This window comes from Fonsecaea pedrosoi (assembly GCF_000835455.1).
Source record: "Fonsecaea pedrosoi CBS 271.37 unplaced genomic scaffold supercont1.1, whole genome shotgun sequence".
In the NCBI taxonomy this organism is placed as follows: Eukaryota; Fungi; Ascomycota; class Eurotiomycetes; order Chaetothyriales; family Herpotrichiellaceae; genus Fonsecaea; species Fonsecaea pedrosoi.
In genome coordinates this window covers 2,407,840-2,423,285 of record NW_013550615.1, presented here as the reverse complement: position 1 = coordinate 2,423,285, position 15,446 = coordinate 2,407,840, and the positions used below count along the sequence as shown (strand labels likewise).

General features: G+C 51.8%; 7 protein-coding genes across 7 annotated transcripts; 2 read left to right on the top strand and 5 right to left on the bottom strand.

The window, feature by feature from the left end:
• Window positions 1-363: 363 nt before the first annotated feature.
• Window positions 364-1,512, bottom strand: Z517_00878 (uncharacterized protein; the record flags this gene model as incomplete). The annotated part of the gene is made up of 1 exon (XM_013433841.1): window positions 364-1,512. The coding sequence occupies one exon, from the start codon at window positions 1,510-1,512 to the stop codon at window positions 364-366; it is 1,149 nt and encodes a 382-aa protein (XP_013289295.1).
• A 641-nt stretch (window positions 1,513-2,153) lies between these two features.
• Z517_00877 (uncharacterized protein) lies at window positions 2,154-2,753 on the bottom strand (the record flags this gene model as incomplete). Its single annotated transcript, XM_013433840.1, has 1 exon — window positions 2,154-2,753. The coding sequence occupies one exon, from the start codon at window positions 2,751-2,753 to the stop codon at window positions 2,154-2,156; it is 600 nt and encodes a 199-aa protein (XP_013289294.1).
• A 2,313-nt stretch (window positions 2,754-5,066) lies between these two features.
• On the bottom strand, window positions 5,067-5,498 carry Z517_00876 (uncharacterized protein; the record flags this gene model as incomplete). Its single annotated transcript, XM_013433839.1, has 1 exon — window positions 5,067-5,498. The coding sequence occupies one exon, from the start codon at window positions 5,496-5,498 to the stop codon at window positions 5,067-5,069; it is 432 nt and encodes a 143-aa protein (XP_013289293.1).
• A 365-nt stretch (window positions 5,499-5,863) lies between these two features.
• On the top strand, window positions 5,864-7,242 carry Z517_00875 (uncharacterized protein; the record flags this gene model as incomplete). Its single annotated transcript, XM_013433838.1, has 2 exons — window positions 5,864-5,975; window positions 6,023-7,242. 2 exons carry the CDS (start codon window positions 5,864-5,866, stop codon window positions 7,240-7,242), a joined length of 1,332 nt encoding a protein of 443 aa, XP_013289292.1.
• A 715-nt stretch (window positions 7,243-7,957) lies between these two features.
• On the bottom strand, window positions 7,958-8,943 carry Z517_00874 (uncharacterized protein; the record flags this gene model as incomplete). The annotated part of the gene is made up of 2 exons (XM_013433837.1): window positions 7,958-8,026; window positions 8,146-8,943. 2 exons carry the CDS (start codon window positions 8,941-8,943, stop codon window positions 7,958-7,960), a joined length of 867 nt encoding a protein of 288 aa, XP_013289291.1.
• A 1,319-nt stretch (window positions 8,944-10,262) lies between these two features.
• Window positions 10,263-11,723, bottom strand: Z517_00873 (uncharacterized protein; the record flags this gene model as incomplete). The annotated part of the gene is made up of 2 exons (XM_013433836.1): window positions 10,263-11,417; window positions 11,445-11,723. The coding sequence occupies 2 exons, from the start codon at window positions 11,721-11,723 to the stop codon at window positions 10,263-10,265; spliced, it is 1,434 nt and encodes a 477-aa protein (XP_013289290.1).
• A 1,225-nt stretch (window positions 11,724-12,948) lies between these two features.
• Window positions 12,949-14,472, top strand: Z517_00872 (uncharacterized protein; the record flags this gene model as incomplete). The annotated part of the gene is made up of 3 exons (XM_013433835.1): window positions 12,949-13,246; window positions 13,305-13,725; window positions 13,791-14,472. 3 exons carry the CDS (start codon window positions 12,949-12,951, stop codon window positions 14,470-14,472), a joined length of 1,401 nt encoding a protein of 466 aa, XP_013289289.1.
• Between the last annotated feature and the right edge of the window lie 974 nt (window positions 14,473-15,446).

Genomic DNA, 15,446 nt, shown 5'->3' with positions numbered 1-15,446 from the left:
CACTTGATGCTTCTTCCATTTGAAAAGAATGGAGAAGGAGTTGTGGCAAAAAGTTTTGAATAGAAGATAGCGGTTTAGTATCTATGGTATTTCCGAAAATGGTTAGCCAGAACATGCCCTGGAGCTAGTCGCATTGATGGTTGGCCAGATCCTCCGGATATACTAGCATAGACCAGCCAAATGTCTCGTAGAGGTATCAAAGGCAATGAAAGGCAATGCACAGTACTGATCAGATCCAAAAGTGGCTGCAGATTAGATTCTGGGTCGAATGGGTCGTGAAAGAGTAGGCACTGAGGACGAACCTATGGCAAGCTTACTTCAGTACCCTCGTCACCGTGCTTGTCTCCTGGGAACACCCTCAGATCACTCATCCATCTGCCATTGATACCGCAACTCTTCTTCTCTCCCTCTCTTGGAACGGGCCTGGAACCATTCTTTTTCAAAACCATTACTTCGATCGACCCCATCCCACCGCCAGCCCGGGAGGATTCCATACCGATTCGGGGCAGCTGGAGGACCTGTATAAACCTTCTTCCTCACTGCCACCCTCCCAGAATTTTTCGTTGATACAGCGCGGTCCGTTGCGGCTTCTTCCGCCTGTTGTTGTGCCATGTATTCGGCCATAGGGTCATCCCACCTGATTTTAGCACGTAGCTCATCGTTCATCGCTTCATCGTCCACGCCCCGGGCTAGGCTCAAGAACTTCGCTTCCTCCAATTCTTTCCTACGTTCTTCCCGCTCCCGCCGCTGCACATCACCCATGGCATCCTCCTTTGCTTTCCTTTCGGCTCGCGCCTTCTCCTCCGCTGCGGCTCGAGCTTCTGCTCGCTTCAGGCTGATGTCGATGCGTCGGCCGGTGGCGTCACGGTAGATGGTTTCCTCCTCCTTAACTGATCGATCCTTGTGTTTCCTTGATTTGGTCCTCGAATTGAGTGATTCGAGTTCCTTTTGCTTCTCACGCTCTTCCTTCTCGACCAGGGCGGCGGTGTCCGCAGCAGTCTGGAGACCGGCCCGAATGCCAGACTGCATGCGAGGGCCGCCGTCTTTCTCTTCAACAATCGTAGGAGCGTCTTCATCCTCGATCTCCTGGCGGCGCAGTCGAGACTCTTCCGCAGCTTCAGCAAGGATCCTGTCTGCTTCCTGATCCTCATCCCTATTTCCCGACGTCAAGGAAGTCGTCGAAGCTGCAGTCGCGACAACCTTCCAGCTTCCTCCACCTTTCTTTTTCCTGAACTCCGCAGACTTGACGCCAGCTTCAAATATTGGTACATCTCCATCTTCTTCATCCTCGCCCAACTTTCCTCGTGAAGCGGTGCCTCGAAGGGACAGGGGTTCGTCATCGTCTGCGATTACCAGTCCACCTTCAACGGATTCATCCTTATTCTTGCGGCGCTTTTTCTTTGGACGAGTCGAATCTTGGAAATCTGACGATTCAGGTTGGGAAGGAGAGCGGGACGTGGAAGCTGTGAGATAGTTCTTCGCTAGGTATGCGGCAAGATTTGCACTGGGCATTATGCCGGTGACTTTGCTTCGCTGTGTTCTTCTGGTCGGCGCACTCTACCAGGATCTGGTTATTGGGCGCCGGCGTGGCTGTGAGGGCCGGTACATAAAGAGATAGTTGCGATAATATTAGTGATTTCTCCCCAATGTTTGTGACATTTGTTAGGTTTGCACGGTTTGTTAGTTTCAAAAGACGTCATTGTTGTTTGGGGCTGAACGCGTCACATGCTACCCATATTCAGAACCTGATGGGAGGTTAGGTGAGACCATGTGCTCTGACGATAAGACAGGTTGCCTGGATTTCTAATGCTAAGTATTGCTTAATCCACCGTTGCTCCTTATTCCCAGCTGTGGTTTGATAATCAAACGCCAGTAACAACATAGGAACACTCATCAATAGTTGGTAGTGTTCCTCCTCTCCAAGGTCATTCATATCCTCAAGAAGCGCCGTGTAGTACCCGTGATGATAGCTCTATTGATACAGCCTCGCTTCCCTAATGAGTCCTTGGGGTATCTCTGATGAAACGAAAACATACAAACAACAGCAACTCGGTTGCCCTGTTTGAGAATCATTATAAGTGTGAAAAGCAACTGACAACGCCGGTCCCAGGTCTGCTCCAACCTCACAGAGAGTTGTGCACAAGATCGGGAGTTCACTTCAAGTGAGAGTAGTGGACGAGCTCGAAATCGTCGTCATCGTCCTCTGTAGAAACCTCGGCCATCTCCTTGTCGTCAATGACGTTGTATTCCGCACTGATCAGTTTCTCGGTCTCGTTGTTCTCGAATCGTCGGACAGCCTGGATGATAGCCTGGCTGAGAATATCTCCACTGGCTCGTGGGCCAGTGGCGTGGTCATAGCTGTACATGAAGTCTCCTTCAGCTGGAACAGGGGCCTCAGACGCGTCTAGGACTTCCTCCTCTTCAGAGGTGTCGGAGACATGAGCCAAAGGGCCATCCATGGCATCGACCACTTCATTGCGGAAAGCCTTGCGAGCCAAGGTCGCGGCGTGGCCGCTCAGCTTGTTCTGGAGGTTATGCTTGTATTTGGCCTCTGACCGACCGACCCTCCGATCTTGATCTCGGCGATTTGGCCTGCCCATGCATTTGCGGCAATTGTCTTCAGGATATGTGTGCTTGTGGCAGTGATGGTCCGGAGCCTCTTGAGCCCCTCTTGCCCACTTCTTGTTGTGGTTCTTTTCACGGAGGTACGGTTTGGCTTCGCTACGAAGGTCGTTGTTAGGCGAGGCCGACATGATATAGGCTTGGGGTGGACTTGGAAGGTGGTGGAGCTTAGTGTAGGTTGAGATAAGAGAAGTGTTGATGCGTGCTGTACTGGAGAAGGGCCGTAGGTTTCGTGGAGGTGGAAGGATGCAAAAGAAGGACGGCACCTAGTCAGGTTCCAACTGAGCCAAAGAATGACGCGTGCAGAGATGACTGCAGGTGGAAGGAACAAAGGAGAGAGGTCGCAGGGGATGAGTACTATGTACTGGGCAAGTGTGGCTGATGACGAGGCAATAGGACAAAGAAGTGAGTAACAACCAAGAAGGTGTTGCAGAGATGAAAGAAGAGAGAGGGAGAAGGAGGCTCGGGAGATAAGGAGAGTGCTGTGCTATTTGAATCGGCCGTGTGAGTCGGAGGGCTGAGGATGATGGGAGCGAGGATGGAGGATGTTTTGTCACACGCAGTCACCACTGGCTCAGAAGCTGGCACGCGGGGCGGTTAAAGACCGAGATGATGGGTTTCTGACTCCCACCCAAAGCTTGGTACTCATAGATATGAGGGCTGTACCGAGTACGCGATGTGCTATCTCTGCCTCAGGTGTTGATTTGAGATGTGGAGGCGATGAGCAGGCGATAGTCGTGATGTGAAGAGGGGCTGATGTATGAACATGCCAGTGCATGCTTGACCCTTTGAGGCCGGACGCGGGATGCTGGACTGGCAGTTGAACGGGGATCATGCATGTGGTCAAGGAACAAGCATGGGATTGGAGTCATTTGGCAACGCCACCAGGTGCTAAAAACAATCTCAGGCAGCGATTTGACGAACCAGGAAGCATGTTATTATTCGGTGGCTTGGGAGGGGGAAGTTTCGGGAGCTTGAGCACAAGGACGGAGATCCAAGATACCGAGGGATGGAGGAGGGGGAAGCGTGGGAGGCACTGGAGGGGAGGGAAGGGGGCGGCCCAAAACAAGGACAACAACTCCCAACTACAAAGGCCAAAGAGGTGTAGGGTGCAAAGCACTCACAGCCTAGTCCTTGGGACCTGCGCATACGTATGTAGGTGTGTCATTACCTGCTTGCACTCAAGGGCACCCCCCTTCCCTGGCCACCGTGCCTATGACGCCTGGACAGGAGCCTCACCATGACCTCACACCAGCTGCCGCTCCTTGTTTACCTCAGGCCATGTGATGCACTCTCACAGCCACTATGAGTCTATGGTGCTCATGTTCGGTACAACCTTCGCAAGATGCATCACCTCTTGTTTCCAACCTCTTGTCCTTGACACAGATCAACATCAATCTACCATGATGACGGCACTGGCCATGACTCCCGTGCCAATGACTCAAGTTACTCTCCAGCCGTCGTATCGCTGCCCTCTGTCATTCCCGTGCATGGCTGGCTGGTCATACACCCAGTTCAAACCCAAATTATCTCTACAGCCAAAGGAGGTCTCCAATAATAAATCAGTTCTTATTACTGTAAACAGTGGGTGAGTAGCGTCTCAGCTTTTAGTCTGCGGGAAATTGCTGAGTGCTTGGTAAAATCCCCCACGCCGTGTTGTGACGCGTAGATGAGCCAGTCTTGCTCCTTGACTTCTGCCAGCACTGTATCAATGCGCTCGCCAGCCTGGATTTGCCGCCGACAAATACCAACACAACTGTATCCAACACGGCATTCTCCACATCCAAGCTACCTTCCTAACGCCGGCTTTATTCCTCAACCTTGATTCATTCCACAGTCGAAGAGGATGGCAGTTGCCCAGGAATGGTAGAAATACGCCTCATGGAATGCAAAGGCCGCGGCGATAACATAGGGAGAACAGCCAGGACAATGACCCGTCACACTTATCGAGCTTGCCGCACCTCGTATGCTATGCTCCTCTCACAATCTGGGAAGGGTGTATCACTCTAATCTCTTTCCGTGGCCTTGCGCAAACATTGATCCTTCCGGTGTCGCAAGCAGACTAAAGGTCTCCCTGTAGATGGGCGGTTCAACAGGTACAAAGAAACCCTAGATGTTCTGGATATTTTCAGAGCATAGCGCTTCAGGAAGGCGTCAAAATCGTATGGATCGTAGGTATCCTCATATAGTGCAAATATCAAGGTTGTACTGTGGGCTTGAAGTAGCGCTGCCAGGAATCGACAGATGCCTCAGATATGTGCATGTTTCGACAAACCGGGGGTTCTCGACAGCGGGTCGAGCTGTGAAAGAACAAGCAACGGGAGATACACAATACTCCCCCAAGGTACTGGCTGAGGAGCGTACGCGGTGTTGTGGGATGTCTCTCCAGTTATCAAGGCGCTATGCTCTTTTCATTGGTGAACTCCTGTTCGCTTTCACCTGCGCTACCGGCTCTGCATATCATCGTCGCTCTCTTCATCTGGGAGTCTTGTCGGAAACCAACCATATTTCCCAAAATCGACCGTCATTTCCTCAATGCCCCTGGCTAGATTGACTTCCACACCCTCCGCACGCAATTTTTCTGCCTGTCTATTTGCCGCAGCTCCATCATCGCCGCGCGGGCTGATGCCGCCCTTGGAATTCACAACCCTCTGCCAGGGGACATTCTGATCGTGGAAGAAGTATTGGTCTGGATTGGCACGATCGAACGTGGGGAGGTGTTTGAGACATACGCCAACCTGTCTTGCACGTTTGGGGAAGTCGAGGAGCAGGGCAATGTGTCCGTAGCTGGTGACTTTGCCATAGGGAATCTGCTGGATGGCTGAGTATACAGCTTCGTACCACCACTGGGCCTCCTCCGATTTCTCTCGAGGCATGACTGTAGAGGGAGAGTTCGACAGTAATTGTAGGGGTGGGTGTTGGACGAACGAATCAAAGCTTCTTCTGAGTGGATGGGACTTGGAAATCCGAGATGCGAGAGGGGGATGCCGCGTGCATGGATCCAGGACCCTTGCCAATCAGGCTTGTCCAGGCTAGCAAACATCCCGCTTCCCTGCGCTGTGATGCTTTTGTTTATTTTCCCTCTTCGGGAGCGTATGTGTTTGGCCTACCAAAATAAATCTCTAGAATCGAAGTCTGTGTTGTGTTGCCTCCCACTTCCCAGTGGTACTGGCAGAATCATCTGACCACCTCTGATCACCTCTATTCTGGCCTCGCACTCTCCTGCCTCTTTACCTCTAAAATGGCATTCCGCGGTACAGAAAGTTTCATGGATTTTGAATGGCAAGGCCATGGTCCTCTTGATCCCACCTCTCCCTATCACAAACGTGTTGTCGAGATGCAGGCCAAAAAGCGTAAGTTGCGCTGTCCTCTCTCAGTGTTGCTGTACTGATGGTAGCAGGAACTCATAGCGAGTTCGGGTCTCCTGAGAAACCAGCAATGCCAGCGCTCCGCGAACCCAACAACCAGCCCTTTTTCTTCTCAGACGCTCCGGCGCCGCCACCTGAGTCGTCCCCCTTTCGAAATCCCTCCTTCACAACCCCGCGAAAACCATTCGACATTGACTTTTCATCCCCTCCTGAGAATTCCTCGCCTCTGGCAGCGACCGAGAATGAGGACACCCCAGATGCAACTCCGCTTCCCATCGAGTTCAAAAGCAGCCCCTCAAGAACGGAGAACAAGCGAAACTCATTGTTTGGATTGTACGGCAGATTTGCACCAAGCCCGGGGAGAGGAGAGATCAGGAAACCTACGAGTGATGCTGTCGCGAGACGAATCCACAAGAAGCGCCGGCGCGCTCAGCAATTTGACAGACAACTGGTGGTCGGGAGAAAGGGCTCTTTAGACGATAGTGACGACGAGAGTGCCCCCAGTCCAACCGAACCAGAGTCTAAAAAGCCGCCCGTGGAAGAAGTAGGATGGATCACTGGTCTGTTCACCTTCATCCACACATATCCTGACGCACCTTCTATTATCGCCAAATACCTTCAAGTTTTCTTCAATGCCGCAATCCTCGGCGGTTGTCTGTATATGTTTTGGGCATTCTACGCTACGATCCAAGCAGATGTAGACCGTGCCAGCGAGGATGCAATGGCCGAAGTGCTGGCGGAAATGGCGGCCTGCTCCAAGAACTTCATTGAAAATCGATGTGCCGCCGATACCCGGCTACCAGCCTTGGAAGCTGTGTGCAGCAATTGGGAGTTGTGCATGAAGCGGGATCCTAGTGCTGTGAAACGGGCGAGATTGAGTGCACATACATTCGCCGAAATCTTCAATAGCTTCGTCGAGCCCATCAGCTTAAAAACCATGATCTTCACCATCACACTGGTTGTGGTGGGCTTGGTGGTCAACAATGCGACATTTACCCTATATCGACGACAACAAGAGAACCAAAATATCTATCGAGCGCCCTCTGGAGCATACGTGCATCCTCATCAACATTCTGCACACATGGGGCAATTTACACTCCCTCCGGCTGCATCGTATGCACAACAGCCTTATGTGGGCTGGCACGGCGACCCTGGTTTCGTCGGGCAGCAACAGCTGGAATATCCTCGAAGCCCTAGCAAAGAGCATCGAGCACGAAGCAGAAGTCCAGAGAAGAAGAGAATTCAAATTTGAAAGTGTACAATTGTTTCGACGAGTCACGGATTGGTGTTTGGATATTGGATATTGTCTAGCGATGGGGGTGTTGGATGGCGATCTGCTGATTGTGGACGGAAAGTGAACAAGGGAATAAGTTGCGCAGCAAGCATAGTGCCGACGCTTCGAGGAAAGTTCTCTTCCCCTGGGTGTTGAGTTGAGGAAGCGGACTGGCGGAGAAGAGTGTGGGCAACATTGCGTACCCCTTTCTTTGATGCTGATCAAAACACGGACTCTTGACACATGACTGGTTGGATTTGAGCCGTGAGGTCTCACCAAACGACTGGCCTCCTTTACCCGATAAAACTCTCAGGCATCACGTTCTGAGTTTGTGCTTCACCGTCCTTGTTCTTGTCGATAAAGAGAGCGCAAGCTCTTCGGAGGTCACGACTTTATGCGATAGTGGTGTTATGTCGTTGTGCGACTCACTCCTGCGTGGCAAATTGGAACCTATCGTGATTGTGGGAACCAGCCAGCCACAGCTTAGCTCTGTACATATATACATATACATATGCATACGCGTACTCTGTCTGTCTGCCAGGGTTTGGTTCCCTGGGCCCTCTTTATTCATTGAAGCATTTAAGACCTTTGTAGCAGCTGGTCCTTAGAACCTAGCACCTAGCACCCAACCCTCTCCACAAAGACGGACATTTCTCGCTTCGTGTATCCCTTCTCCTTCCTCGGCCACTGGATATCAGTCTTTCTTGCTGGATTGAGCCTTGAGCAATTTGGCAAAGGGGAACAAGGATGCCATCAACATGTCCTGATGAAATCATGTCCCATCGACCGTCAGTAAGTATGTAGTCGAATTTGAAAATAACGATGAAGACAAGAAAAGATTGATTGAAACAAATATGGGAACAAGGATGGGAAGAGACTCACCATTAGGAAATCCGGCAACAGCCATGCAGCGAAGCGAGCAGACGCCGCTCCTCCACCGACCCAGTATTTTCCCGTCCTGCCTTTGTTGACCTGCGCGACGACTTTGTTTCCAAACTCCTCGGCCGTGATGCCGTCCTTTTGCAGTCTGCCGTCGCACAGCTCTTCAATGTACCCCTGCAGCCCGCGGTAGTACGAAGTCTCGGGGATTTTGGGGGGTGTCATGTTGACGAAGCCGTTGGATTTGACGGCCGAGGTCACCAGCGTCAGGGTGCGGACGCCCAGGGGCGCGAGCTCGAGACGCCACGTTTCGCTGCCGAGGAGGGCCGCGGCCTTGGAGCTGTTGTAGATGCTGCCAAAGGCGCCGAAGGGGACGACGCCGCTCACCGAGGTGTTGTTCACGACGCAGCCCCGGGCTTTGATCAGCAGCGGCGCGAACGCCTGGATCATGGCCAGCACGGCCCAGTAGTTGATGTCGAACAGCTTCTTGGCCTCGGTGATCGACGTGTCCAGCGCCGGCATCACCATTACCTGGCCGCTGTTGTTGACTAGGACATCGAGCGTGCCGCCGGTGACGGTGGAGACGCTTTCGACAGCGGCGGCGATCGATTCGGAAGACAGGACGTCGAGGGTCAGGACCGAGACGTTTGGCGCTTGAGCGAGCGACTGTGAGATCTTGGAAGGTGTTCGTGCCGTCGCGAAGACGTGATAGCCATTGTCATGGAAGGCCTTAGCCAAACCTCCACCGATTCCACCGGCAGAGCAGCCGGTGATGAGGACTGACTTGAGACCTAGAGCCATGAGAGGAGCAAAGACAGGAAATTTCGTAGCTTGATGCTCTTCAGAGTTTCGATTCCGTGACTGATGAAGGTCGTTCCCGTCTCAGACCAGACAGAGTAGAGCGAGGATGGTGCCGTGCTAACAGTGGGAGTAGCATTACCTTTATACCTGGTGATATGGAGTCTGCGGTCAAAAACAAAGCCGGTCGCCCGTTAAAAGCACTCGTAACTCCGCGAGCATTGGACAACTGACTAGATAGTGGTTGGAATGCTTCAAGCCTTGTAGGACTATTTCCTGAAAGGGAAAACAATCGATATCTTGGCGGCCAAGAGTGGACGTATTCGTGGCACCGGTGGGACTTAAGGCACTGCAACTCCACCCACTCGCACTTCGACGCTCGGTGGATCAGTGTGCCCATCCAGTTTCCCATCGCACCTCTCCGGATTCGTCTTCTAGACCTCAAGTCATCATTGACAGCGCCACCATTATTCCCATCTTCTGCATACGTGGATGATCCTATAGAAGTATCAACTTAATCCGGATCGCATTGGTCATTGATAAACCTCAAGGTGTCTCAAATTTGAGAGATGCTCAATGTCAACTGGTCAATGCTGTTCGATAGCAAGGCTACATAGCTGAAGTGCGTACTCGGGATAACACTCGCTTCCCATACGAAGTTGCTTCGACCTCAGTATTACGAAACACTCCCCCGTCTCGAACCACAGGTCAGGACACTCGTTCCTGGTCCAGCTCCACGGCGAGCTCTCTGGCGGACTTGAATGCCTGAGTCCAACATTTGTCAATAATATGGCCCAACCACATATCTCTGGTTGATGGAAGACTGTCTCGTGGTGGAGAAGAGTACAAATCCTCAGGTTCCTTCCGGTTTAGGGTCAGATCGAATTTGCATCTGACTGCGCGTACTATATCTATATCGTTAGTAATGTAACCCAGCCTAGTGTAATCGCCTTATTCCCCTATACCCCTTTCTCAACCTTAAGGTTCTATCTTCTTTATCTACCCCCAATATGTTAACTTCGCAGCCATTCAAAAAACGAAACCAAGCCGGCAAATGACAAAATAATAGAATACTTAACGTACTCGTTGTACTCGAGACGTGTAAACCGTCATCCGTGAGACTTCAATCTTGTCTTGGGCGCGTGTACTTTCTCGGCATGCAGCGATAAACGGATCAGGCTGAAATGAGCATTGATAATCAATGTTTCTTGTCCAAAGATACGTAGGACTGCCGCACAAGTAATGATCATCGTCTACCGTGTGAGCTCCGCGCGAGCTTTCGAAATCTCGCTCGCTAGCTTTTGATGAGCATCGCATTGGTACTACTGACCAAAGTCGGGCACGCCTCTGCGGTCGACAGATCTTGCAGCTGGAGTCGTGAGGGGAGGTCGATAGACCCTGGCCTGGCCGAAGTCATGCCATATAATTCGTCCCGTCATTGGATCCCACAGCATATTCCGTCGTGCCACATCATGATGCAGAATTCCCAGTTTGTGAATGGCACGCAAGCCATCAATGGCCGTATCAGTGGTAGCTGGCGTCTTGCGAAGATGATTTAAGGAATATCCCCCAAAGGACAAAACCATCAAGTGCACAATCGACACTGACCCCGCATACTGGAGCGGTCGATCCAGAGTGTAGCTCCCGAGATACACCGGTACATGTATTCCTTGGATCGACCTTAGCTTGCTATAGATCTTTGCTTCGTGTTGGAGATCCATCACAAATTCGGGACGTGTGCCCTTGGCCACCACGGTGTAACCCCAGTGAGGAAGACGTAGGCGGTACAAGACACCTCTCGCACCCCACAAATAGAGTTCTTCGCAGTATTCGAGATCTTTCCGCAGTATTTGTCGCACCAGACGCCGGAATCCTTGTATACGGAGTTGGTGCTTGGGACTGCAGCTATGTAGGTGTGCGTTCGGACACGACAAATCCAGATCACCATTCTCCACCAGTCCTTTGAGACACAAAGCCGAGCAATACGGCCCCAGCTCCCGCTGTCGGTGAGACCGGTGGGTTGAGGGTGATGGCTCGTCATCAGCGGTCGCGCGTCCACGGCGGAGCCCTCCCTGTGCCCTAACCCGCTGGAGATCTGTGGGAGGGCGGCTAGGTGTCTGGCCATGACCCCTGCCGCCGTTGTCGCTACTGTCATCCTCACTTATAGCTCCTCGTCTGGCGATGTGCTCTTCGTCATTTATCATCACAGGCTCCCGGGGATGTAGTCGACGACGAATGGGTGAATCCCGCAGATATTGCGCCGATTCCCCTTGGGGTGGCCGATATTCCGACCCGGGAACTTTTTCGTCCGGTATATCCTCTTGTAGTTTCCGCAGACAGACCTGCCATGTCTCGAGTCGCGCTTCGGCCACCCGCTGCCAGTGCAGGTCGCGACGCGGGCTTTGAATCGCTCTCAATGTGAAAGCGAGGAGCTGGCCGATAGCGGTCAAATGCAAACGGTTATCATGTTCGAATCCCTAGGTCCAGCCGTTCGTGGGACCTACGTCGCCTTGCGGCACCGCGAGAGCGTACTGCAAGCACGAGTAGTCGTCCTCCGGGACACGGAGAAAGGTCAAAGCTTCTCCGGTAAAGACGCAGCCAAACTCTAACCGCGCCGCGATCATGCACGTAAAGGCTTGGGTTAAAACTGCGGCTACGAGCCTTTGACATCGTCGCGGGATATCCTCGTCAAGATTTTCTTGTACGATATCATCCAGATCTATCTCGTTCAACCCGGTATAGGTATGTCCCAGAGTCAGCTTATGTGCCGCCTTGTACTCCATAATTAACACCGGGGTTCGATGAATTACGTCGCCGGCATCATTAGTAATCCTATATACGCAAAATTGGTCGGCGCGAGGTATAGCGATCCGAGATGGCCTTGGCGGGGGGATCGCGTGTCTAATGATGTCAGGTGAGATTGTTCTCGCAGTCGCGGCGACCGATATCGCGGCTGCGGTCGGGAGATGGTCAAATTGGTTAGGTTCGTCGAAGGGTCGACAGGAGTTAACATGTTCCTATGATTCTCAAATCTGATGGTCCCCTGAAGATTAAGAGATTGTTGGAGAACTGCATGCTGGGAGAGGTGCTCGATGATCGAGGTCACCCGGTCGCTGATCGTAAATTGAACAAAGTATTCAAGGTCTAACTCGGAGCTGAGTTGCCGCCGGAGTAGCTGTTCCCCGTTTTCTTCCAACGCATGTCGAGAGGTAAAGTGTCTCTCCAGGACAAAATCCGACTCCATCAACACGTTCCATATATTCACCTGATGCGCAGGAAAGTCGGTCCAGGGCACGATACGACGAGGGCGAAGCTTTCGATCGGCATTGACGGGAGTGCCTTGTGTCAACTGAGACGCGTCCTAAATAGCTAATTTGTGGTACAAGTGCTGGTGACATGCATCGAGAAATTCGGCCAAGTTTGTCTTTCGTGTTCTTCTCTGAAATCGAAACTGGTCCTCTTGTCGCCGTTGTTGCTCTTCCAGCCGCAGGCGCTCCAACTCCCGAACCTCTTGACGCAATCGATCAAGCTCGGATGACATAATGAACTCGCCACGTGCAGTAGTGAGATTGTTTCGTAAGTAGAGGACAAGATGAACGGGCGAGGCGACACATCGCCTTCCAAAGAAAAGCGTGGCAGTCAGCCGTGAAGTTGTTTAGGTTGGTAAACATGTACCAACCATTTTGGGCCTTCTGTCATTTCACGTGACCTGGTCTTATCCCGCTGCCGTCATGTTTTGCCAAGCCTTGGCATCAGGCGAGATTGTTTCGTCTCTCCCTTGGTGCCTGATTTCACCACGACAAATCAAGACGGAAGCATCAAAATGCGGCTGAAGGGTCATACCTGCCGAGCACGAGGTAGTTTGTGCATTCTCGCTCAAGCCATTGATCTGTGCTTGTCATATCCAGAAACAGCCAGAGACCTTTGCCTCTGACCACGGCCCAGGAACTCGGCTATTTCATCGTCTAACTCGATCTCTTTCTCAAGGATTCACGTGAACGAGCAGGGATGCATTTCATCGTGTCGACAAATGTCAAGAAGGCGGATGCAGCGACGCAGAGGCTCATCCGCAGCCAGGTGATGATGGGAAAAAACCGGGGCAAGTCTCTTCGTGCCAAACAACGAAGATCGACCAGCTGGGCCGTCGTGGTCGATGCAAAACGGGATCCGCCAGAGCCAGTGGACACGTTCATCGACGCATACCACTCAGCGAAGTCTTCCATACCAGGCAGAGTGGGCTCAGAGCTGTCCTCCATTACGCTTGCTGCTGAGCTGGACACAGCCGCGTTTGCTGATATCGGGAGATGTGGGCTGCTCACACTTGCTCTACGATTATGCCAGAAACTGACCCGATGCAAAACTAGTCTTCGACATGATAGCCAGAGCATTGTTCCCTCTAGTGTCGGTGACGGGATTTAGCCACGGGGATATGGCCTGGTTCGTTCCGCTCAGGTTCGACCCTGCCTATCTCCATGTAACAGTGTTCGCCGCCGAGGCTTTCATGGACAGGATACTAGGTCGGCAATATCCCACCACCAACCGAGACGCCACCGTACATTTTTTGAAAGGGATCAGTATCCTTCGCAAGAGGCTTTCTCTAGAAGATGAGAGCGGCAAAATTTCCAATTCTACAATTGCCGTGGTTCTGACCTTGGCCATAAGTGCATTTTTCATGGGTGAAGTGGAATCCTTCAAGCATCATATGGTCGGCCTTAGGAAGATGGTCGACTTGAGAGGAGGTATTGCTGCCTTTCGAGGGAACAAGCTTCTCACAGAAATATTCAGGTAAGCAACCAGTCCTTTTGCTCTCCAGCCTCCGTCGGCCTCGGAAAGACCTGATGGTGGTACAGATGCGACATAGGCATGGCTATGCAAAGCGGATCAGAGCCCGTCTTCTTCAAAGACCTTGTTTCAGAGCCCCTTGTGCCTTTTCCCGACCAGGAGATGCTGTCAATTCGAAACAGCACCGGCGGGGCTGGCTCTATGCGGAACTCGGAAAGATCGCTTCCCATGCTGGATGAGAGGCTCCATGAAGTCTGGACAGTTATGGAAAGATTCTGTTCAATTGTCAATCTTGCGGTTGAAACACAACTAATGCTCTCCCCGCAACTCCTATACGATACTATAGCTTCGGTCATGTATCGGCTTCTCCATATGAGCTTTGATAGTGGCTCCGTGGACGAAGCGGTACGGCTCAGCCTCCTGGGACTGACCCATCACATGTTCTTAAAGTGGCAGTATCTGCAGTTGCCCTATCTTCACTTTCCTTCTCTTTTCAGAAAGTGCCTTCTGAATCCCGAACTCATGAGTGCAGCTTCCCCTCAGATCATGATTTGGTTTCTGATGGTTGGAGCTGTTACTGCATTCACGACATCCGACCACTCATGGTTGAAGGAGTGTTTGCGACAACATATCGACCGGTGTCAAGTGACGTCGTGGAACGATATGCGGACAGTCTTGAAATCTTTCATGTGGATTGGACTGCTGCATGATATACCGGGGAAGGAGGTCTTTGATTCTGTTTTGTCATGATTATATCCTAAGACCCTACACAGCTAAAACGCGACACGGGTGATGATTTCCTCGACAATCCGGATCTGAGTCGACCCTTGGGTATGTAATGAACAACGAGCTACGTTCCATTGAAAAATTTCAGACTCCAGAGACCTGGCAAACAGCTATTTCACCCGAAATCGAGCTTCTCCTCGTACCTGAATCTCAAACACCATTGCTCGGATAGCGCAGTCGGAGGCACCCCGTCATTCCGAAGAGTTGGACGCACCTCTCCCTATGTCTAGAGAGATTTCGTGTTTCGCCCCGATTGATGAGGTTAGGGCTTCGTGATGTATGGACCATCAGAACATTCTAGGAAACACCCACTGGAAAGAGGGGATAAGGGGGAACGAGATCTAGTGTCGAAGAAATACTCCAAATGGAGCATTGGCTCTGGTCTGACTCGTGCGGTGATTGCATCTGCTGGATATGGTTGAAAGCCGTCTGACTATGTCAGATCTTGTCGATGCCGCCGTCTGAATGGGAAGGACATTCAAGAGGAAATTAGGACCGAGCCAAGGGACCTCGTCCGCACTTTCTGGGTGTCGAAGCAGGGACTCAGCTCGACTTGTCTTCGGCTTTGTCCAGTCGAATACGCCCAGCGGACGGTGACTATCGGTCATGCTAGTGATTGATAGAGAACCTGACCACCTCTCAGCTCGTTGTTGGTCACATGAACGAGCAGTTGTAAAAGAAGGCTGTCGACTGTTTTGAAGCGCCTTCTGAACAGTCGCCTCCTTGTTCACTTGCCTCAGGTTGTTGGACAGGAGAAAGCAGCACCGTTAGTCACATACGAACAATCTCCGTCTTTTACCTATCTTGTACCATTTATCCGCGTTCTCTTCAGCCTCGTATTGCGCCAGGAGTCCTCTTCCTGATGAATCAGTCACAAGTACCCGCTGTCTTCGCTCACATCAGAGTAATTTGTCCAAGGATTTCTCCTATAGAAACCA